The sequence below is a fragment of the Denticeps clupeoides genome, chromosome 8, assembly GCF_900700375.1.
Source record: "Denticeps clupeoides chromosome 8, fDenClu1.1, whole genome shotgun sequence".
NCBI lineage: Eukaryota > Metazoa > Chordata > Actinopteri > Clupeiformes > Denticipitidae > Denticeps > Denticeps clupeoides.
The window spans coordinates 10,757,666-10,781,271 of record NC_041714.1 but is presented as its reverse complement, the minus strand read 5'-3'; the positions used below and the strand labels follow the sequence as shown (position 1 = coordinate 10,781,271).

General features: G+C 42.3%; 3 protein-coding genes across 3 annotated transcripts; 1 reads left to right on the top strand and 2 right to left on the bottom strand.

The window, feature by feature from the left end:
• Positions 1-4,187: 4,187 nt before the first annotated feature.
• Positions 4,188-8,647, bottom strand: LOC114795284 (otoraplin-like). Its single transcript, XM_028988328.1, has 5 exons — positions 8,609-8,647; positions 5,064-5,333; positions 4,679-4,818; positions 4,444-4,554; positions 4,188-4,367 (listed from the first exon to the last, which is right to left on the bottom strand). Exons 2-5 carry the CDS (start codon positions 5,290-5,292, stop codon positions 4,344-4,346), a joined length of 504 nt encoding a protein of 167 aa, XP_028844161.1. The 5' UTR covers positions 5,293-5,333; positions 8,609-8,647; the 3' UTR covers positions 4,188-4,343.
• gtpbp2a (GTP binding protein 2a) lies at positions 8,630-17,960 on the top strand. Its single transcript, XM_028988327.1, has 12 exons — positions 8,630-8,970; positions 10,047-10,073; positions 10,395-10,579; positions 10,655-10,763; positions 10,854-11,051; positions 11,389-11,563; positions 13,938-14,157; positions 14,386-14,521; positions 14,604-14,662; positions 15,200-15,371; positions 15,459-15,623; positions 15,720-17,960. The coding sequence occupies exons 1-12, from the start codon at positions 8,749-8,751 to the stop codon at positions 15,930-15,932; spliced, it is 1,881 nt and encodes a 626-aa protein (XP_028844160.1). The 5' UTR covers positions 8,630-8,748; the 3' UTR covers positions 15,933-17,960.
• Positions 17,961-18,947: 987 nt separating this feature from the next.
• On the bottom strand, positions 18,948-23,113 carry polh (polymerase (DNA directed), eta). Its single transcript, XM_028988326.1, has 11 exons — positions 22,990-23,113; positions 22,487-22,681; positions 22,258-22,392; positions 21,933-22,159; positions 21,619-21,791; positions 21,033-21,136; positions 20,809-20,928; positions 20,606-20,729; positions 20,459-20,524; positions 20,196-20,368; positions 18,948-20,075 (listed from the first exon to the last, which is right to left on the bottom strand). Exons 2-11 carry the CDS (start codon positions 22,630-22,632, stop codon positions 19,181-19,183), a joined length of 2,163 nt encoding a protein of 720 aa, XP_028844159.1. The 5' UTR covers positions 22,633-22,681; positions 22,990-23,113; the 3' UTR covers positions 18,948-19,180.
• Between the last annotated feature and the right edge of the window lie 493 nt (positions 23,114-23,606).

Below are 23,606 nucleotides of genomic sequence, written 5' to 3'. Positions count from 1 at the left end.
GGCACTGCCATGATTCCTTTGATGTTTTTATTCATTGCTATAAATACTATTGAATTAAGTTGGTGGTGACCTAGCGGCAAAGGAGGCAACCCCTGTAATCAGAAGGTTGCCGGTTCGAATCCCGATCCGAAAGGCGCCACTGAGCACCGTCACCACGCACTGCTCCCCGGACGCCTGTCATGGCTGCCCACTGGGGTCAAAAGTAGAGGACACATTTCGTTGTGTCACCGTGTGCTGTATCATAATGACAATCACTTCACTTTCTGAAGTGATTACTATGCTAATTGTGTAGAATAAATTCTGTTGAAATGTCTGGGTTGTGACTGTGCTGTTCCCTTGATTTTGATTTGTGAGACTTTATGGTTTGGTAGCTAATTAATAAATTAACATCCTAGCAATGCACTAATGAGCATGTATTATATACAATTACTTCATAAGCACTTTAATAATGCAGCAGACTGAATGAAAAACTAGCCCAAAAAGCTTTGTTAGCCACCTATTCATCTTACCCGGCTTGGTGGATGAATTAAGGAAGTCCTTTATTCGCACGCAGAGCACCAGGGCACCGATCCAGAGACTGAGTGGCACTGACGTCCCTGGACCTGGTCAGCCATGCAGGTGTGGAGTGAATGAAGCTGGCAGCCTTTCAGGCCGCCGACGTCCATTCTCCTGCAAAGCTGCAGATGGAGAGCTCTCCCGAGTCAGCGTGCACACTAAATGCCTCACCAATGGCCAGGGAGCTTTCTTGTATGGAGGTAAAGAAAGGCCTGGCAATACAGTTCTGGCTGCAGGTAGCCCACAACCTGTGTTACTTTGAAATTCTATTATCAGCTCTGCTTTTGCTTTTGAGCGCATGAAAAATTCATCAATTGTTCTCCTTAGTTCAAACAAACATGGTGTGCTTTGCCTTTGTTTTGGTAATTTGTGTTGTATGACTTCATGAACACCTACAATAAATTAAACATGCAAATTGTGAAGATGATATAATGTGAATTAAAAATGAATGCAATGTTTGCTTTCGCTCTCTGTTTAGATAGGATCAATGACACTCTTCAACACTGTACAAAACAATTGGGTGTAGAAGGTATATTCATGTCTGGTTTGCAGATGTCAGGCTGAGTCTGACTCACACGCTGCCTGAAAGGAGAGAGATTGATTTCCCTAGTTCCCCCCCGTACTACATGGCTGGGGACTGTTTTAGGCTGGTGGACCGCAGCTGCTTCCCTCGCTGGCACTCTCAGGGCTACCCGTCACTCCACTGCGTTCAACAGGCCTGCCTGTTGCCATGGAAACTGCCCAATGTTAATGCCTGTCTAACTGACAATTGACTGAAGGCCCAAAGAGTAGCACCCTTTGAGACAAATTGGGAGTTAAGCCCTGAAACCCAGGAATGAACACTTAAGCTGTCCTCCAAAATCACACAGACTTCACTGCTCTTACTCAGTATTTTTTGGCCTTAATATATATATTTACATTTACATAATTCAGCTAATTCAGCAGAGGGACTTGCCAACAGTAGTTACCGGGACAGTCCCCTGTGAAGCAACTCAGGCAGGGGTGTCTTACCCAGTACCTGTTACAGCAGGGTGTTTTTGTGAACTGTAATATGCAGATAGTAAAGAATCAGTTTTTGCTGAGAGCTGGGATTAGCCTGAAGCAAATTACAATTTTACAGTAAATAATAGAGTAACCCTGCGATTGCCAAGAACACATGGCAGGGTCAAATGAAGGTAAATGGATCAATAGAAAAGAAAAAAGAACCCACGCTTTAAACTACAATAACAGTGCTGGTAACCATACATATTCTATACTGTTGTGAATATTGTGCCTGCTGTTAATCCAAGCACTTTCACAATTTAACAACTGTAATAAAATATAGTACTCACGATACAGTTGGTGCTTTTAACTTTTAACTTTTATAATATAAATCAAATACAGTGCTTCAAATGTGATTGTTTGATCCATAAAAAAAAAAAAACAGGAATATTTCATTTGTCACCCAATTTGTCATGCAATTTTCTAAATACCTTCTTGAATGTATTTAGCTGTTTGTAATAAGGGCTGTGTTTACCATTTCACACTGCATTTTTAAACGAGAATGTTCCAGATTGAGGATTTAACAGTATAAGCTTTCCATGACGCACTTCCATATTCAATTTCATCCATTGTTCTTTTTGGGTGATGAAGTCAGGGTGATTCTAGGTGAGCTCCAGGCAGTACAGAGAAAACACATAAGTTCAGAATCAGACGCAAGGCAGAGATTCTGCGTCAATCGCACAATCCTGTAGTGAGACTGAAGCACACTGGTGCTGGCTGTACATCTAGATCCATTAGGTTGAGTTAAAGATAACCTAATGTTCTACAACTTTCCTGTTTGGGTGGAGGGAGCTCTTAAACATAAAGGAAATGTCAGTCCAATTGGATTGCGTCATGGAGAGTTAAATGCCCATACATGTGCCACTTCATTTGGTCTGTTCGTGTGTATACTCGTAGTGAGTCACTTTGTGCTGCCGTGTGACACCTATAAATCATGCCCTTAATCAGGCTTCGGTTTGGCGAGTCACGGCTCTGTATTTCCTCTGACTGATGGCTGTCTCGCTGGGCACCATGTCATGTTTTAATAAAAGAGATTATTGCTGGAGCCAAACACTGAACAGCAAGATTTGTTTGTTTGTTAGGACTTTCTGCAGCTCACCATCTTAGATTTCATTCCGAGGATCTTATTAAATCGTTGCTGGGGAGTGGGTGGACAATGCATGCGGTTCATGACCTGAAGCTCAATGGCCTCTTATTCAAACCTTTGAGAAAGATTTTTAAAAACATGGTTATGTTAATTAAGATCTCACCTCCATTGTATCATGCCAATTAATCACTGTATATATTATATTCTATTCTATTAAATTCTATAAGGGCTGCATAATGGTGCAGTGGTTAGCAAAATAGTTTCAAACCAATTCAAAATAGTGCCTTTGAATTTTGCATTGGACCTGGTGTGTGCCTTGTGAGTTTACATGCTCTGCCCACCATCCAAACTCATGTACACTATTGGTGTCTCCGAATAGTAGGTGTGAGTGATTGGTGTGTGTACATGTGTGTGCGTGCCCCGCCCTACGCCCAGTGTCCCGGGATGGGCTTCGGCAGCCACGACCCTGAGCAGGACTAAGCGGTTATGGAAAGTGAGTGAGAGTGATTATAATATTTTATATATACAGCCTGAACTTCCTCTCCACATCTACATAAGCCATTTATCCAAGGATAATAATCACTGTAGGTCTACGGTTTCTGCCGGCAGATGGGACATTAGCATACCCTCACCCTGAACCACTTGAGCTTGAATCTGTCGGCAGACCCTGTTCTGCCAGTTGTGCTGTTTCCAGTTTGACATTCAGCTGGAGTTATTTTAACCTTGTCTCATGACAGAACTTATGCAAATGCAAAATGGAAGTTTTACTTTTCTCAACCCCTGAACTTTTAACCCATTTCTGATGCTTTGAGACAGGGCGTTTTTATGAGATGGGTCATTTTTGGAAGGATAAGTAGACTAGCGCTGAGCTAATACATTTTCAAGGGTATTTTTTTGGTTGTGCAAATAAATATTAGCTAGGGTGTGAAATCAATAATTAAGAGATCACCTTTTCTCCCCCTTTCACTTCATCTTCCTTTTTTATATTACAGTTATTACTTTGGGGCATTTCCCCATGCATGCCTAAAATGTTAAATATGTTGCAGTTTATGATTTCCTGCACAGCATAAAACAATTGATGGGTTGAAAAACAAAGGCACTATTCATTTTTCACAAATTGAATTTGGAAATACCCATTAATACTACTGAGGGAGCTGAGAAAAAAATGTTCCTCGGTCTAATTACCTTCACCCACGGCAAAAAAAAAAACATCCCCAGAGAACAACACAACACCAATGTACAGAACCAGAAGAGAGGACATTTCCAGGTTCCTCATGAGTCCATTTAAGGAAGCGTGATTGCTGAATTGTAATTTGTGGGATTGTGGGTCAATTTGCATAAAGCACAGGTAATGTGAGATGAACCAATTAAACCACAAGCAGATGCAAAAATTAAGTTCAATCAGGTAAGTATTTTTGTTACTTAATGTTATAATGTGCAAAATTGTCTAAATGAATTGAACTTGAGCTCTAATATAAAAAAAGAAAGCAGCAGCTTTAATAGCTGCATCATTTCAGGGATTTAATTGAACAAAATGGGTTATATCCATGTGATATTCACTTGATATTGTTTCTATCAAACAAATTATTTGCATATTTAGCAAGATACTTTATTTTATATACTCAAAAAGAAGTTGAGCTCCAGATCATTTTCCATCTCCTCAATGACAGAAGAAGTCCATGTTCTAGAAGAAAAAAGATGCAGAAATAATGTCTGGTGAAATTTGTTTTACATTTATTTACAGGAAGGTGAATACTTACAGTTGCAGGAATATTAACTGTATCTTTCTGGAATATGTAGGTTTCATTCACATAGTTCACTGGGAAGTAGCCAATGATTCCTAATTGGTCCACATAACGGTTGCTGTAAATCTATCATAAACAAAAAAGAAGAAATTGAGAAAAGATTTGATAATTTACCATTCGGAATATTATCTTACAATGCACAGGTGAAAGGGCTATAATGGCAGGCCATGGACAAGTCTCATGAACTCACACTTCCAGACCAGAAGACTCCAGCACCCCCTTCTGGCACCAGCTTAGAATAAACGAAGATCATCTGGCCTCGTTTCAAGTTAATAAACCTACAGTCAGGAGCAACAAAGTCCTCAAGAGCTGTAGCCATTGAGATGACATCTAGGAGGAAGACATGCAGAGTTGGTGAGTGGAACAATCACTTGGCTCCTGGGACGTCTAACAAAGCGATTAAATATTTTTAAAATCCTTAACGCTTGCCCTTAATCCTCCTTAACGTGTGAAGCTCAAATATCCCCGTGCACCAGTGCGTGCATGAGAGGAGAGCGTTGCACTGCAACAGCATGCGACATGCAGTTTCATAAGCCCGATCATGCACATACAGCAGCTTTGTTGCAGGAACTCACAAGCGCATTCCTCATCTGCACAGAGTTTGTTTTCTGCCAGTTTCCCCAGAGGTGCAGCATTTGCAGACAGGTAAAAAGATCCCAGACAGAGGAGCAGAAGAAAACGTCTGGACGGAGTCATCTTTTCAGCACTGTGCACACTCCAGTGTGTTTGGGCTTGAAATGGCTCGTGTATCTGCAAAGTTCCTGAAACTGTGCTCTGTCCACTGGATGGGCAGATCCTCCACATCACACCTCGTTCCACCAATCGCCACAGTCCCACAGCAAATTCTTCAGGAGGAAAGTTGGGAGGAAAAGAAATATTTCGGAAAGAGCTGGGTGACTTATGTTTGCTGAACAAATATTCTTTGCCCGCATGAAATACTTTCTTGTTTCTACTGGACAGTAACGATTCCATCATATAACCAGATTTTGGTCAGCTCCATGATTCCCACTGATACATGAGAAAAGATTTTTATATGATAATTCATGTGTTTATATTATCATTCTTGCTTTCAGTTTCAAATGTAGACTTAATTTTTTTACGTCAAACAATCACAAACCATATGATGAATTATTAAAACATTCACCACAGCCTGGACGTATTCACAGCGTATTTTCAGCGTTGTATAACATTACGCTTGTATGCATGTGCAACTTCTTTCTATATTCAACTCACACTGTGTCTGAAGATGACACTCATACTCATCCCATGTTATTTCAAGTGGTGTGCTGCCAAGAGTTACAAACTTTTAGGAATCATGAAACGCTTTCTGTCTGGAGCAGGACAGCGCTGAATAGTACAGACATTGTTGGCCAAGTAGTTTTGTATTAGCTGTGTATAATATTTCAGATTAAGAATAAATAAATACATAAATAATCCACATACAAATTATTGTACATTCGTATAGTGGAAGGTGTTGTTATTGTAGTTTCTTCTGCTGTTATTATTGTCATATATGCAATCTTGACTTGTAAATTATTAAATATCAATCTGGTTAACATAAAGTTCTTTATTTGAAGCACAAGTCTACAAGAAATGTATGTTACTGAAAACGTGTCGGTGCTTAAAGTGCTTCACTGAGCTGAAATTAAAACAAGATAAATGAAATAAAAAGAAAATCTAAATGAAAAGTGCAAGTGTTTTAAGGGCTTTAACTTGATTATCATCTCGGCCTGATGATCTGTTTGCTGCTGCCTGCTACAGGGAGAGGGCACACTTGGCCACTACATTTATTGCTGCAATAATTTGTTTTATAGCTCCATTGAACATTCTCAGTGCTTAATTTCTATAATTTTAGTTGGGATCTGGCAGTAAATGCGCAGTCAGGTGAAGTGTTTTGATTCACAAATCCAGCTTCATGTAAAAAATGGCTGAATCCTGCACACACAGACAAATGTTAATGACGGTGCATGTTTGTAAGTCTGTTAGTTACAAAAAGATGTAGTCTAGCTAGAAATATTGAATGTAAAATCATCAGTATAAACAATTGCAATGTAAGGAAAATGAAATATTTGCCCTATTAGTTGATGTCCTCCACGGCAAGTCACTGCTTTACTTTACTTTACTTTACTTGGCTTTTATCCAAAACGACTTACAAGAGAAAGACACCAGCAATTCTCATTCAGTTTCTATAGATTTTGAGTTACAAAACTAAGCACCCTGATAAGGCCTCACTTGTCAGGAATAAAATGTGTATGTGTGTGTGTGTGTGTGTGTGTGTGTGTGAATGGGGGGGGTGGTGGTATGTAGAGTTGGGTGGAGAGAAAAGCAGGGCAAGCAAGGACTTTAAGTGATGGATGTATATAAGGGTATAGGTGATAGATGTGTATAAAAGTATAGAAACTACAACATAGTGAATAAAAAGATTGTATTCATAGTTGGGGGTCCTAGTGAACCAGAATTGATCACTTCATTGATTGTAAAATGGAAGCACGCTGTAAGTCGCTCTGGATAAGGGTGTCTGCCAAATGCCTTAAATGTAAATGTGCAGTACAGGTCAAAAGTTTGGACACACCTTCTCATTCAATGTGTTTTCTTTATTTTCATGACCATTTACGTTGGTAGATTCTCTCTGAAGGCATCAAAACTATGAATGAACACATGTGGAGTTATGTACTTAACAAAAAGTGGAGATCTGGCCTCCACAGTCACCGGACCTGAACCCAGTCGACATGGTTTGGGGTGAGCTGGACCGCAGAGTAAAGGCAAAGGGGCCAACAAGTACTAAACACCTCTGGGAACTCCTTCAAGACTGTTGGAGAACCATTTCAGGTGACGACCTCTTGAAGCTCATTGAGAGAATGCCAAGAGTGTGCAAAGCAGTAATCAGAGCAAAGGGCGGCTATTTTGAAGAAACTAGAATATAAAACATGTTTTCAGTAATTTCACCTTTTTTTGTTAAGTATATAACTCCACATGTGTTCATTCATAGTTTTGATGCCTTCAGTGAGAATCTACCAATGTAAATGGTCATGAAAATAAAGAATGAGAAGGTGTGTCCAAACTTTTGGTCTGTGCTGCATATGTGTATATTAAGTATAAATGAGCAGAGTTTAAACGTGTCACCATGTGTTTTTTTTTTTTGTTTTTTTTTTTGCTATCTGGCAAAATAGCAGCGGAGAGCCAACAAGCAGAAATGCCTGTGGTCCTCTGGCGTTTAAGACAAATGTATTCAATTATTTAGACACAGATCTTGATCCCCACAATGTTCAGCACAAAGTTGCGCCCTTGGTTATATGGTCGGTTGAAAACTGAACAAAACGAAAGAAACAAACAAAGTATTTCTTTATCAAATCACATTACACAGTTCCGATTTCGAGTCTGATGCAAACATATGCGGATCCGTGCAAGTCTATGGCAAGCGGTTTTAACATCTAAAGAAATCACCCTGCTAATTAGTTTTAGATATGGTTATAAAAGTAAATAAACTGGTCAAAAGTATATTCTCAGTATTCAAAATGGTTACTAAAGATTACCAGTACAAACTGTATTTCCAGATATCTGAAATTGTATTTTTCATAGTCGGATTCGTTTTCAGATGTTTTTTTAAACCCTTTAAAATAACAAGTGGCTGTTTTAACCTTTAATAGCTAAATGAATATGTATTGCAGATATCCATAACTTAATTCTTCCTAGTCAAAATGAACATTTCCGACATGCACAATATCTCTTTCTGACGTCCACTACGTCATTCTTCCTGGGAGGAATGACGTCACGCTCACCGTTGCTCTCCATTGGGCTGTCTATTTCAGATATAACAAAATTATCTTCCAGATTTTCCAGAGTGAGTATTTTGCCTATTTGCAGCAACGCTCTTACTAGCAGAAGAGCACAGTGTGAGATATTCTTACTGTTCACAGTATTCATTTTGGATATACAACATCAAAAGCACATTTCCAACATGTCTCTTTCCATTTCCAACTATCTGTGATCACCATTTTGGCCCGAATATTTACAATTATAACTCTTTCTGAAAACCAATTACAGCGAGGAGAGTGGTTCCTGTATATGTTGAACCCGCTTGCCATACACGGGGCGTGCTAGTCTGGATGACGTAACTCACTAGTAGGTTTTTTTTACGTGACGTGTATCCGCGCAAAGCGCCAGGACTCGTTTTCCAACACGGCCGTCGGTCGGTGGGGGGCAGAGCCGGTCTCCCGTCCTCACAGCGCCGCGAATGGGTCCCGGGACCCCGGGGCTCAGATGACAGTGCGCGGCGAGAGTGGAGCCATGGAGCCGCGGGTGTCGGACCTCTTCGGGGCGAGTTGCGGATTCAGGTCGGGCTGCCAGGGAGGCGGACCTGGGGCGAACAACGGGCTCGCGGTGGCCGGCAGGAAGCCCTGTCCCAAAAACGGGAAAAAGGCGAAGCACCGGTCCGTGCGGCAAGCCAAGCCGAGCAACAACCCCCCGTACCTGCCTCCCGAGGTGAGGTCCAACTTCGCTGGCTATGAAACTTTTTTTTTTTTTTTTATCGCCTTACTAATCGCCTCTCTAATAACCCTAACAATCACGCACCACAAACCGACGGAAACTACCTGTTATTGGACAAACTAGCCTTTTAACGCCTGTGTCCGTGTGTTTGTGTGTATCCACCTGCTGGGACGTCGTGCTAGCTGTTTTGTTAGCCGGCTGGTTAGCAGCTTTGCGCGGTCTCGACAAACTCAACTCGACGTGCGAACGCGGCGTGGGACCCGACGTCGGAACGTTCGCGTTTTTACGTTCTGCAAGCGGACCCGTTATTGCGGAATAATGTCCAAGTCGAGTGAGCCCGCGAACAAGTGACCTCGCCCGGCGGCTCTCTGGTGGGCGGCTCGGCGGGATGCAGCCTTGTCTTCCGTAAGCCGCGGTTTTTTTTTAGGGGGGAAGGCGCTGTGCCCGTGTCGTGGCCGGCTGTGCCCGTGTCGTGGCCGTGTCCCCGGGTCCGAGGTGCAGGGACAGCTGTGTTTGTAAATAGTGTCCCAGCCGGAGGGCGGGAATGTCTTTCTCTCCTGCTACGTGGACACCCGCCGCCCCCTCCCTGTCGGACGACTCGGAGAGCCTTTACACGTGGAAATGTGCAAATAAAAACATCAAGCAGAAAAAAAAAATATATATATATATATATATTTTTTTTTTTTTTAAGTTTCATAAAAACTCCGCGCCAAGGTTCCGTTTTCGTTTGCAGTTCAAAGCCACACCCACCCCGTACAACAACATTGACAAAGGCTTAAAAATAACTAAAAGTTGGAAGGAAACTTAATATATCAAATAGTATCATATTAATTAAAATAGGAAATCAAACAATTCTACTGTCTTTTAGAATAGCGTCTGGCCCTCACAGTGTCTGCAGAGATAAACTCTGGTTCCTCGAGAGAGGTAGTTGACCCGATGTAATAGGTTCTTACATATGATGAAAGTGTCTCTTAAAAAAAGCTAAATTTGGCTTCCTTAAACCTGAAGAAACCCCGATTGTTCCCTTTGTACTATTCAGTCTAACGTGTCCACCCTTTCTTTTCTTGCAGGCTGAAGAGGGTAATATAGAGTACAAGGTGAGCTGCCTGATCGGTGCATGGGTGAACTTGCTGGGTGTGCTGTAAAGCCCTGGCAGCTCAGACAGGCTCACTTCTCAGTGGAGCTGTTCAGTGAATTACATTTTGGATTCGATTTCAATGTAACCTCCAAACAATCACCCTCTTTTAAATTACTTTGTTCTGCACTTTACATTTACTTGACATTCTTCAGAAGTCTAAAATTTATCTAATACTTATACAATAAATTGTGCACTGCAGGCACTTGTCTGTCTTCAGCCTGTTTTACCCTGGTTCTTGTACCAGGCCACGGTCTGAAATATGCGTTTGGTGTTGGCACAGCTAAAACTGGTGAACCCCACACAGTACCGTTTTGAGCACCTGGCCACACAGATGAAGTGGCGGCTGCAGGAGGGCCGTGGCGAGGCTGTGTACCAGATTGGCGTGGAGGACAACGGGCTGCTGGTAGGGTTGTCTGAGGAAGACATGAGAACCTCCCTCAGAACCCTGCACCGGATGGCTGAGAAGTGAGCCTTCCATCACAGCTACTTTTATTTATTCCCACGCCTGGCATTTTGTCATGGTTTTGTTGTTGTGTCTAGGGTGGGTGCAGACATCACAGTTCTCAGAGAGCGAGAGGTAGATTATGACTCTGACGTCCCGCGGAAAATTGCCGAAGTCCTTGTGCGGAAGGTCCCGGATGATCAACAGGTAGTCGGCCAACTGCTTTTACCTTCTTGTTATCGTTTAATGTCTTTATTTCCGTGTTTTACTTGCTTGTGTGTTATGCTTGGTTTGCAGTTTCTGGACCTGCGAGTAGCGGTGCTGGGCAATGTTGACTCAGGGAAGTCCACCCTTCTAGGGGTGCTCACACAAGGGGAGCTGGACAACGGGCGCGGGAGGGCAAGACTCAACCTCTTCAGGCACCTTCACGAAATCCAGTCAGGAAGGACCTCCAGCATCAGCTTCGAGATCTTGGGCTATGACAGCAAAGGAGAGGTACAACGTGACCATGTGCTTGTGCGTGGTAGTAGCCTAGTGGGTAACACACTCGCCTATGAACCAGAAGACCCAGGTTCAAATCCCACTTACTACCATTGTGTCCCTGAGCAAGACACTTAACCCTAAGTTGCTCCAGGGGGGGACTGTCCCTGTAAATACTGATTGTAAGTCGCTCTGGTTAAAGGGCGTCTGATAAATGCTGTAAATGTAAATGAAATGTAAATGTGCGTTCTAATTAGGACGAATGTAAACTGACTGCGTTGTTGTGGCCGGGCACAAACATTGGAGAGACCCAGGCAGAACTGAACTCTGACCCCTGCTTAACTGTTGTCAGGTGGTGAATTACAGTGAGTCACGGACAGCGGAGGAGATCTGTGAGAGCGCCTCTAAGATGATCACCTTCATTGACCTGGCTGGTCATCACAAATACCTGAAGACCACCATCTTTGGCCTTACTAGCTACTGCCCAGACTTTGCCATGCTGGTTGTCAGCGCGAACACAGGCATTGGTATGTTATGCAACCATAATAACTCCTTTCATTTTTGTGTGTTGTGATTTTTTTATATATACATATGTGGCGGTGATTCATGATTTCCACTGTATGATAAAATGAATTATAACAAGACTTGGTTTGATGTATTGATGGGAGGAAAACTTTTCAGTTTATTCTTGGAGTTGTATTCACGGTGTATCACACTCTTCATGATTCATTTTAGCGGCAGAGAACAACGTTCCAATGTTCTCCTTACCTGGTGTACCACTTGATGAGATCATTAACATGGGTTAATGGGGCAGTTGTGGCCTAGCGAGTAAGGAATCAGAATCCTGAACCGCCATAGTTCCACTGAGCAAAAGTACCATCCTCGCACACTGCTCCCCGGGTGTTTTTCATGGCTACCCGCTGCTTCCTCAGGCAATGAGTTAAATGCAGAGGACACATTTCACTGTGCCATGGTGTCACAAAAAGGAGTCAACAAGGGATGCCCCACCAGGGATGGTTTTCCCACAGTCCTGAGAGAGTTCTCAACTTAAGGTGGTTGTGAGAAGCCAAGAGTGTGAAATGCTGCCTTCACAGCGATCATTAAGTGATTGCAGGTTTGAAGAACCTCAAATATTAAGCATTTTGCTTTGTTTTGGTTTTACTACGTAACATCATGTATTTCATTTTAAGTCTTTATTTTTGCTTTACAGTGTGAAAAAAGAGAATAGGTGTAGGTGTGTCAACGTTTTTTTTTAGGGGGATGTGCACATTACTGTATTTATAAATGTGTTTACATAAGTAGACCTTATGTAATAGGGCCGTCTTTCATTCCTTGTTCCGAGATTGTCCTGGACTCGCGTAGACTGAGTAATGACTAGATTTCAGTAAGATGAGCTTATGGTCTGCAGCGCTGCATAAACTAGCAGGCTACTGAAACCAGAGAAGGCCTGAAAAGAAATGTAAGGCTTATTTTGGTAAGCCAGGTTAACATTCATTTTAACGTTTTTTTTATTTTGATTCAAATATTATTAACTATATGCATAGCTGTGTAGTATTTCTACAGGTTCTTGTTTGCTGTCTGTGGCCTTTTTGTCGTCCATAGTCTGAAAATATGCCATGCTCAGCATGTTGTAAACAAACAAGATGTCCATCTTAGTAAGTAGTGTACAGTGCAATGTCCAAGCAGTCAAATGGAAGGTAATGTGACTGAAATAAGAGATGTTTTGCTTTTTATGGTAAGTGGGTCAGGAATGACACTCCAGGCCTGCAATGAAGCCACCCTGTTCATGGAATTGGACACCCATAGCTCTAACTTATGCAACAGCCCAGTGGAAATGCAGTCCTTTCCAGGTCCTTCTAGTTTAACCAACAGTAAAAGATCCCAATGCAGTTCTTTCCACAGTTAAATAGTCCAGCCTCTGACAGTTTAGTACTATAATAAAGGCACATGGATTTCTCAATGACCTTTACATTCTGTTAAAATCTGCTCTGTATCACCAAATGGGCAGTCGGTGTGTGAGGAATTTAGCATTTATAGTATTTACGCCCTTAATCAGCAGCCCCTGGAGACACTCAGGGGCCAGGACACAATGGTAGTAAGTGGGCTTCGAACCTGTGACTTTGTGCTCTTCTGGTTCATAGGCGGGTGTGTTACCAGCCCAGGAATACATACTGGGAGATCTATTCAGAGCAGTTATGGTCGCATATCACTAAGGGTGAGCCTGTTGCTCTGTGTTTTGAAGAAACCTGAGCCAAACATAGGGGTCTAATTTCAGACCTTTCTCTGTATATCACCATGCCAAAACGCTGTATACAAACAGAGGGCTGCTAAATATATAGATGAAAGCCATGTTAGCATTAAATCCATTTCCTAATTACACTGGTGCCTCTGTATGATTATGATATGATTATATAATGGGATTAGATTATATGTCATTTCTGTTTGCTTACTCATGTATCCTACTGAATTAGATGATGAGTCGAGATGAAATGTAGTATTTACCTGTTCTCTGGCATACAAGACTGTCACCTGGACCACTGCATGCTCTAGATTGTCTTTGTACGAGTGTATGTTAGGCACAAATTGTCGTTGAAAATTGCAGACACTCGTGTTATCTGAGTTTCTCCAAAGATCAGAAAGATCCTCTTCATTTTCTGATCTGTCATCCTTTGTGTGTTCTTCCAGGGGTTTCAAATCCATGCAAATTTGGCATGAGTGTCAGTAAATTACAGGGCATGAGGCCCTGCATTTCAGACTTTTTTTATTCTTTTCTTCCCCCAGCTCATGCAGCACGGTCATTACGGAGGCCACGTGTATGAGCTGAATGCGGGTTTTTTTTTTTGTGCAGCTCTTTTCTTCAGACTTTTGATGTCTAAACCTTTGATGTTTTGATGTCCCCAGCTGGTACAACACGGGAACACCTGGGCTTGTCCATGGCTCTGAAAGTGCCCATCTTCATCGTGGTGAGCAAAGTGGACCTCTGCACCAAAAACACAGTGGAGCGCACTGTTCGGCAGCTGGAGCGGGTCCTCAAACAGCCTGGCTGCAACAAGGTGCCCATGTTGGTGGTCAGTGAAGATGATGCAGTCATGGCTGCCCAGCAGTTTGCCCAGTCGCCAAGGTATTTCTCTTTAAAATTATAATTCTAATTTTAGTGATTTCAGCTATGTCTCTTCGGTCTTCTGGACATTTGAATAATGTTTTTGGTCTCCTAGGTCACCCAGAATTTCGATGCAGTTGTTTTCTATCTTCTGTCTGAATTTAGTATTGTTAAATACATTCCCTTTTACAGGAGTTTTTTTTTATCTGATTGTCACCTTTTACCTTTTTTCTTTTTTATTGCTTTTAGCATTACACCAATCTTCACCTTGTCCAGTGTGACAGGAGAGAGCCTTGACCTGCTGAAGGTCTTCTTTAACATCCTGCCCCCACTTAGCAACAGCAAAGAACAGGAGGAGTTGATGCAGCAGCTCACTGAATTCCAGGTACAGACAAGTTGGTCTTTCTGTTTCAGTGTCTAAAGCAGTGACTCTGAATGTGACGTTTGACATGTGATGTAACCTGTAGGTGGATGAGATCTACACGGTCCCTGATGTTGGAACTGTGGTGGGAGGAACTCTATACAGGTGAGTCAAGCCTGGAGCAGCTATGTTCACATTTACGGCCACGTGCTGAAAGACAGATCAGAAGATTGAGGGTTTGAGTCCGTTTGTGGTTCCTTTTCTGTCCTCAAAACCTTTTAGGGACAGTGGTGGCCTAGCGGTTAAGGAAGTGACATAATCAGAAGGTTGCCGATTTGAATCCCAATCTGCCAAGGTGCCACTGAGGTGCCACTGAACAAAGCACCGTCCCCACACACTGCTCCCCGGGCGCCTTTCATGGCTGCCCACTGCTCACTAAGGATGATGGTTAAAAGCAGAGGACACATTTCATTGTGTGCAGCGCATGCTGTGCTGCAGTGTATCACAATGACAATTACTTTCACTTATTCATCAGACGTCCATATCCAGAACGACTTACAATCAGTAGTTAAAGGAGCAGCTCAGGGGCACAGTGGTATTAAGTGGGGTTTGAACCTGTGACTTTGTGTTACCCACAACCACCCTATGTTAAACGTCCACTCCCCTTTAAGGGACCAACGTTTGCATGTAATCTGTGTGCAGTGGGATCTGCCGAGAGGGCGAGCAGCTGGTTGTTGGGCCCATGGATGATGGTCAGTTCCAGGAGCTGACTGTGTGCAGTATCCAGAGGAACCGCTCTGCCTGCAGGGTGCTCAGAGCAGGTCAAGCTGCCACTCTGGCCCTGGGTGACTTTGATCGGTCACTCCTACGAAAGGTCAGACATTTTTACTATTTTAATAATCATGTTTGTTGCCGTAGCTGTGCTTTCAGTTTTATCTGACACTTTCTTTTTGTCTTTCAGGGTATGGTTATGGTGAGCCCAGAAATGAACCCAACTATCTGCTGGCAGTTTGATGCTGAGATTGTGCTGCTGTTTCATGCTAAGACCTTTCACAAAGGCTTCCAGGTGACTGTGCATGTTGGCAACGTCCGACAGACAGCCACAGTGGAAGCTCTTCAGGGAACGGTGAGTTCCCTGCAGGGTTGTTCGATGCAGCCAAGTGTCAGTTTCTGTCTGTTTGTCCTTTCTCATTTCCTGGACATGTGCTTTCTGTTGTCTTAGGATGAACTCCGTACAGGGGAGAAGGCTGTTGTGTGTTTCAAGTTCATCAAGCATCCAGAGTACCTGAAAGTGGGTGCTAAGCTGCTGTTCAGAGAGGGCGTTACCAAAGGCATTGGGCATGTCACCAAACTTCAACCCGTCACCCAGTACCAGAGTCAGTCCAACTCAGAAAATGCCCCTGTGGAGGTATCTGCATCCACACGTGATCAATAGACACAGGCGCTCTTTCACCATCCTCAGACTTTTTTCCTGAATATAAAACTATAAAACTCCTTCTATTGATCAATTTTTTTCTAAGGATTCCTACTCCAGCCTTTTATAAAAAAAAACTTTTTTACATTTCTTTTACATCTCTTAGATTTTGGATTTTTTTTTTTTTTTTTTTTACTTTAGGTTTCTAGAGCTTAATTATACAGATGATGTTCTCTCATTACGGTAACACTGTAGCGCCTGTGGAAAGACTATCTCATCACCAAAGGGCCAGTGGGCATGTAGGTTATTGTGATTAATTAGTAATTTGCAGAGATGCAGTGGCCCTTTCCGGATGAGATCGGCCACCACTGGTGTTCGGCGTACACCTACTTTAGGGTTAAACCCTGAGGTGGTGAGTGTAAACATCCAGCCTCCCCAAAACGACTGAAGGCTCAGGTGTAATGCCAGCACGTTCTGTTGAACGTGAGTTGAACCGTAACACGTTCTCACAAACATGCGTTTGAAAAAGCACAGTCTTTGTACTTGGAAAGGCATTTAACCCAGCAATTACACTCAATGGCTAACAGAAGTGTTTACAAAGCAACAAAAAGACGGATGTCAGATGAGGGCGTGAAAAGCCGCTCTTGTCCTTTGGCAGCTACAGGGCCATTGTGAGGTCAAAGAGTAGAGGGAGGAGGCTTTATTAACATACTGACCCTGCCCGCACTTCACTCTGTCAGACACGAGAACATCCAAGAGAAATCCCATATGTCAGATTAAATATATTTTAAGCATTTTAAGATACAAGCAATATTAATGATTTCTAGACAGTAATACATTGATCTGTGTTCATTACCTAGCTTATATTTGTCTATAGATAGACAATTACGATAACCTTAATGATTGCGTATATTACCAAGGTCAGCATACTAAAGCCATTAAAAACTAAAAGGTTTCACTTTATGATTTGTGTTTTTTTTTTTTTTTTTTTTTTTAAATCTAAACCTTTTAATAACTGTAACCACTTTAGTCATAATGCAAATTCTTAAAATGTGCATTGTTCTGTTGAAGCACTGAAATGTTTCTGAAACATCAGTTGGCACTGTACAGAATTGTTCTTTGACTGTTATTGTGTCTTCCACAGCACGAAAAAATATGTTTTAAAAAAAAAAAAAAGTCCTCCTTCACTCTGAACAAGCCGGCCCCAAAATGGTTAAATCCATATGAACCAATGAATGCTGTTTTTTGCCTTCACATAAGTGCTTTAGTTGCTCAGGATGTTTTAGAAAGCATTCCACTAGTCACCCTGTTTGAGATTGGAACCTACCCCAATAACTCACAGGTCTGAATGGTGAGTGTGAATGTCTTCCTCAAATCAATTCGTTATTGCTGCAATATCCAAACACATTGTTAGCATCACATTGTTTTCCGTGTACCATTTGTATCAAGGCTTTCATAGACTGTCTTTTCCTTCACAACTATAAAAACAACACACTTGCAGTGTCTACTTAAGGAAACTAGAGTGTCTGCTACAGTGCCTTCTTCTAGTTTCATACCTAAAGATTTTACCTGTTTTTTGAAAACCTAATTTGGTGCTATAGATTTTGGAAAATAAAAGTTTTAAATGTAGATGTGCAGTAGAAATAACAGATCAGTGGATGTTCACCCATTGCATGTTCAACAGCCCTTGTCTTATTGTTGTGCACAACAATGGAGACCTTTTTGTTATCTTTTGTCTTGTTATGTGTGGTGGTTGTGTAATTGCATTAGGGGGGAAATCAGAATGTATCTGAACCAAATCAAATGAAGAAAAAAAAAAAAACACATTTCATTAACACTGTTAATGAAATACAGTTTATTTGTTATGAATGGCTTTGGACTTACACCACAAAGTGTCACTTTCTCCTGTATGTTGTGCAGGAGTATATATTTTCTGTTTTTAATGATGTTATTTTTATTTGATTCTAATGCTTGAGTGAATTACCACATATTTATGTACAATCCCAGTTTGTATATTATGGTGTACATAAATAAAATGGTTTTTTATGAGTGTGTCTGTGTGTGTGATAATTTAAAGAAAATCATATTATGGTTATGAAAAGAGAAAGTATGCCATGACCTGCAATCCTGGCCCTGGTGTTCAAAGAATGTGTGGGTTGTCCTAGCACTGTAGGATATGATGAAACTAGATGTTAGACTTGAACTGTACCTTTGTCACTCAGCAGCTGATGCAAGAAACTGAAATTGTTGCAGCCGCACCGAGGACGCCTGGCAATAACAATAAGGCTGTACTGCGGTGAGTGTAATCGCTATGCAAACAGAAAGCAAACACAGACCTGCTGTGTATGTGCGCGCGCACATAGAACCTCAAGAATTGATTGCGTTGGAGCGCTGCATTGCCTAAGCCTGTTTGACATTTTCCCGTTGAGAAGACCGCTTCCATTCCTTCCCCAGGTAAATAATGAGCTCACACACACAAGAGACCAGTGCAAACTGGACCATAAAGGAAAGTAGGTGGGTATTATGATTACCTGTCCAGATTAATGGTTCACAATGAAAGTGAAAATTATGTAGAAATTTAAGCAATATTGTTCATGTGGAATTTATAATTATACATGTGATCTGAGATATTTTATTGTAAAGTGGCGACACCTCCTGCTGAACGAGGCCCCGTATTGCATTTCAATTGTACTCAAATAAAAACCTCAGACTGCCAACTAAAAGGCTTGTGCACCTTTAACCAATAAATGTACATGATGTCAGATGCTATGGAGAAGACTCAGAAAGTGGTTTCTGTGTGACACACACAGCTCTTCCCTTATCTGAACTGGATTGGCTGCATGTGAAAGATTAACCAGGGCCTCACCTCTCTATGACATCTCTCAGGCACACATGCACTACGCCAACGTTTTTGGGACAAGCCATGATCCACTAGATCTCTTAAACATGTTTGCATTTATTCTGAATGTTTATTTGCGCTAAAAATTTAAATAGATGGGTGCACAAAATTAGGGCCAAACACAGGGATTTGCAGCCATGATTGTGATTTATTCCCAAATGTATTCGATAAACTTTTAGTTGATGCTTTTCAGGAGAACACTGATTAGAACTAGATAATGTATATGCTTTATGGCACTCAAACTAAAAAAAAGAGCTTGTGCTCTCTTATATTTAACATTTATTGATAAAAACATATTTTACTTAAATTATGTAAATTAGAATTCTGTATTCAGCCAGATGTGCAACAGAAAACAGAAGGCGGGAGTTTATTAACTCTTTTTGAAGAAAAAGTCTAGGGTGGTACCACCAGAATGGGCCTTGGCCCTCTTGGCTGGGGGTCCTGAAGAGCCCCTCTGACGAGTTTTTCCACGAGATGCCAGTGGGGTGGCAGACCTGTGACCATAGAGAGGAGCAGATGGGGAGGAGACAGCTGGGTTAACATGAGAAGGAGAGGTGGGGAAAGAGTTCTGGAGGTCCAGGGCAAAGTGGAAATCTGTGTGCTCAGGCATCTCCCAGGCCAGCACCTCCTTCCCACAACGCTCGCAAGTCACCAGGTCCTCGCTGCAGACACAGAGAAGGTGCTCAGGACTGTTAGCCTGGTCAACGTCATCTGTGGTCACCTTTAAACATCTGTCTGCCTGCAAAATGCTATTAGGCGCGGAGTCTGATACACTTCCTTTCCCATCAGACACTGCAGCAGAGGTGGCATCTGCAGTGCTACTGACCTGCAGGCTCTTCTCCATTCTCTTCTGCTTAAAGAAAGACAAGATCTCCGACTGAAGACTCTCTGATTGCTGGGAGACTGTACTGGAAGAGGTTTCAAGAATCTCTGAGGTGGATGGCTGAAGACATTCTCCACAACTGACTTCTTTCTCCTTCTTGTCCTCTTTTGGAATATCATCATCAGATACAGCTCCAACCCGCATTTCCTCTTCCTGTTCTTTCTTTTTCCTCTCTGCAGCCTTCAGGAAGAATGACTGAATAGGTCCAGGTCTCTTAGGCGCCTGTTCTTTTTGGCATGCAGGGGAAGTGTTGCTGGAGGATGGGAGTTGTTGGGTCATGGAGACATCGCTGCTCAAGAAATTGGTGATTCCTCCTGAGGCAGCACTGGGTAAAACACTGAACTTACTGGCAGACAGGTGCAGGAGCGTGAGAGCTGGGGTCCTAATAACACACACACACACACACACACACAGACAAAAATAACACATAAAAGAACTTAAATCAATGTCATTCAAGCATTTAGCACTCTGCCTGAACTGATGCAAATTTTTCTTAACCTACCACGCCCCCAGGTGGTTTCCTGCGGTATTGAGACACTTGATGATTGCAAAGCTGTCAGTCGATATCTTGCTGGCTTCATATCTTGCTAAAGCACAGCAGCGTGAGAAACTGCAAGATCTCTTGTCCCCTGCCTGTCTCACGCCAACAGTTAGCAGCTTGGCCACTCGGCCATTCTGCGAGGACCAAAAAGCCACAGAGATATTAAGGATTGTCTGTGCATGTAACTGACAATCACATCAAGTAATCTCAGGATTTCTTCTCACCACATCTCGGTCCTTATTTAGCCTCTCCTCCAGCTCAAGAGCAAGCTGGCGAAGCCAGTGTTGAACCTAGATAGAAAACATAAAATAGAAGATAGTAAAATACCTTTTAAGCGCTACTAATTTTTACACCACAGACGATTCTTGCACCTGCTCCTTGGTGGCCAGAGACGTCTTTCCAGGAAAGTTCTTGCTGCAGCCAATGGATTTGGGCAGCTGTCGGGGCTTCACTGGCTCAAATTCTATCCCTCTACATAGGTCATATAGCCACTGACTGCAGAAAAGGGTGTGAATTATTATTGAAGTGGATTTGATGTGAGCTTGAAATAGGAGCACATCTTAAAGGTTTGTACCCTGTTTTATCCCCAAAGTACTGTACAAGATTGTCCTGAGTGAACTTGGTCAGCTCTCCAATGTTCTCCACATCCAGTCTCTCAGCGATGGTAGAGCCCAGCTTCCCTCCAAGATTACGACTATAAAGACATCAGATAATGTCTCTTTACAAAGACATTACAATAATATGGTCACAATCATTCATGCCACAGCCTTCAGTAACGTAAAAGGAAAAACTACTCACATTTTACTTATAGGGAGTGAGCTGAATAGCTGGGGGACTGAGCCTAAAGGAAGAACAGTCTGACGGTTGGGCTTATTCAGACCACAAGCAAGCTTAGCCAAAACCTAAAATAAACAATACTGTAGTCAATGACAATGGACAGAACATATGAAGTGAAAGGGATTTTTTGTCATTGTGATACACAGCAAGCACAGCACATGTTGCAAACAACAAAATGTGTCCTCTGCATTTGGTTGGCAGTGGACAGCCATGAAGGATGGCGGGGGAGCAGTGTGTGGGGACGGTACCTTGGTGGTTCAGGGATTTAATTCCTTACTTGCTAGGCCACCACTGCCCCACCCCCACTATAGCACCTCTTCTTCGAGGGGGACATAATTAACAAAGTAATAACCCGAGATGTAATGCATTATGACCTAAATGTTTATGCACAATCACAGATTTCAAAGTCTTTCAGAAACTTTCATGTCATAATAAAACTAATATGAATATAAAAAACCCTCAGAAATGTATACTATATTTTACAAGCCATAATACCCAGTAAATGATCCAATTTCTATCTATATAATTCACAAAATAAAAATCTTACCTTGTTGTGCGAGATCCCTGCAGAGCATTGGAATCCTGTGTGCTGTTCCACCGCTGCCCTCATCTCTTCTACAATAAGTGCCCCCACTGCCAGCTGCACTTCTGCACTGACGGCCTGTGTGGATGGCGGCAAGGAGGCCAGCCACAGTCTAAGGCCCAGCAACCTCTGTTCCTCTTGGGAAGATGAACAGACAGAAAACTATTTCTGTGAAATAGTTTTCTAAAGTGCTTCCAGATCCTCAATTATTAAAACACACACAAAGGGGGGCTTTATTTGTTTCATAAATAGTTTGAACAACCTGAGCTCCAGTGTACCTTTATCTAACATGGCAAACTCTGTTTCTCCCTCTTGGTTGCTCTGTGGGTAGCCCTGGACATATGTGGTCTTCAAAAGGTGTGGCTCAATTTGCACATCAGTCATGTCTTTCAGTCTCTTCTGCACACTGGATGTCAGATCCATGTAGGCTTCGTCAATACTGGCTCTCTCAATCACAGCAAAGCGAGAGATCACCTCGATAACCTCTGCACTAGCCTCCCTGTAGCTGGAGTAAAAGGAATAAAGCAGATACACCTTGTGAATCACCAGAAAACAAAAACATGCATTTAATAACCAACACTGTCAGCTAATCTCAGTGCTTACTGGGTAAGATCTGCCTTTCCATGTGATTCTCTCACCCTGGCCACTTCAAGGTCAGGGCACAGCTTCTTGGCATCATTTGCCCACATGTTCCTAGTGACACCATGAGCCCTTGCTTCATAACTAACTGCGATAATTCTGGTGAAATGACAAACATAACAGCACAGTACAGTCATATGCACAACCTGTCTGAAATTTTAAAACAGGTTTTAATAAATATCGCCAGACTCACCCTCCCCCTTTCCATGTTTTGTACTGAGCAACAACGCAGGGTTTATTCTTCAGTTTCGGGTTGAGTCGCTGCTCTACCTGCACGTAAAAGCAGTCCATATCCACCAGGGCCACGACTCTTTCCTTCCCGTGGTCCATCAGACTCATGCTTGACAACAGTTTACAAAATGAAGCCCCTTTACCCGAGGTGATGTAACTAAGACAAAAAAAAAACCGGCAGCAAGTTAGCTTAGCTTCTTTTTTCATATCAGCTTAGGAATCAGTTCACCAATATCATCAGCAGCGATTTCTTTCTTAAAAGTGACATATTTAACACACACACATGTTTAACCCGGAGATCTTATACACAAACGTCGGACAGAAAGCAGCGTACATGGAACACTGGCTAGAGCTAAAGGTAACCAGAAGCGGCTAGTTATTAGCCAACGAGCCAATATAGAAGCCCATATAACAGGGACCTTTCAAAAGGCGGTTATTAAAAAGTAACAAAAACAATTTACTAACCGAAATTGTATTACTTTGGCGAAGGATGTTAACCACCTCACTCACACGCTCCTCACGTTTATTTCAGATTTGGCGGAAACTCCAAACGTATCACTGCACAACGAGGCCGCCATCTTGGTGAGGTCAAGGTACAGTACAGGTTAAAAGTTTGGACACACCTTCTCATTCAATGTGTTTTCTTTATTTTCATGACCATTTACATTGGTAGATTCTCACTGAAGGCATCAAAACTATGAATGAATACACATGGAGTTATATACTTAACAAGGTGAAATAACCGAAAACACGTTTTATTTCTTCAAAATAGCCGCCCTTTGCGCTGATTACTGCTTTGCACACTCTTGGCATTCTCTCGATGAGCTTCAAGAGGTCGTCACCTGAAATGGTTTTCAAACAGTCTTGAAGTAGTTCCCAGAGGTGTTTAGCACTTGATGGCCCCTTTTGCCTTTCGATTGGGTTCAGGTCCGGTGACTGTGGGGGCCAGGTCTCATATTTTTGTTAAGTACATAACTCCTCATGTGTTCATTCATAGTTTTGATGCCTACAGTGAGAATCTACCAATGTAAAAGGTCATGAAAATAAAGAAAACGCATTGAATGAGAAGGTGTGTCCAAACT

Excerpts from the sequence above, each read along its gene's own strand:
- polh (XM_028988326.1), bottom strand. The coding sequence starts at position 22,632 with ATGAGTCTGATGGACCACGGGAAGGAAAGAGTCGTGGCCCTGGTGGAT. Across the intron at positions 21,137-21,618 it reads CAGGGATCTCGCACAACAAG|GTTTTGGCTAAGCTTGCTTG; the intron begins GTAAGATTTTTA and ends TGTTTATTTTAG. Across the intron at positions 20,730-20,808 it reads TACTTTGGGGATAAAACAGG|TCAGTGGCTATATGACCTAT; the intron begins GTACAAACCTTT and ends CCTTTTCTGCAG.
- gtpbp2a (XM_028988327.1), top strand. The coding sequence starts at position 8,749 with ATGACAGTGCGCGGCGAGAGTGGAGCCATGGAGCCGCGGGTGTCGGAC. Across the intron at positions 14,522-14,603 it reads AGCAGCTCACTGAATTCCAG|GTGGATGAGATCTACACGGT; the intron begins GTACAGACAAGT and ends TGTAACCTGTAG. Across the intron at positions 15,372-15,458 it reads ATCGGTCACTCCTACGAAAG|GGTATGGTTATGGTGAGCCC; the intron begins GTCAGACATTTT and ends TTTGTCTTTCAG.
- LOC114795284 (XM_028988328.1), bottom strand. The coding sequence starts at position 5,292 with ATGTGGAGGATCTGCCCATCCAGTGGACAGAGCACAGTTTCAGGAACT. Across the intron at positions 4,819-5,063 it reads TGCAGATGAGGAATGCGCTT|ATGTCATCTCAATGGCTACA; the intron begins GTGAGTTCCTGC and ends TCTTCCTCCTAG. Across the intron at positions 4,368-4,443 it reads CAGTTAATATTCCTGCAACT|AACATGGACTTCTTCTGTCA; the intron begins GTAAGTATTCAC and ends TTTTTCTTCTAG.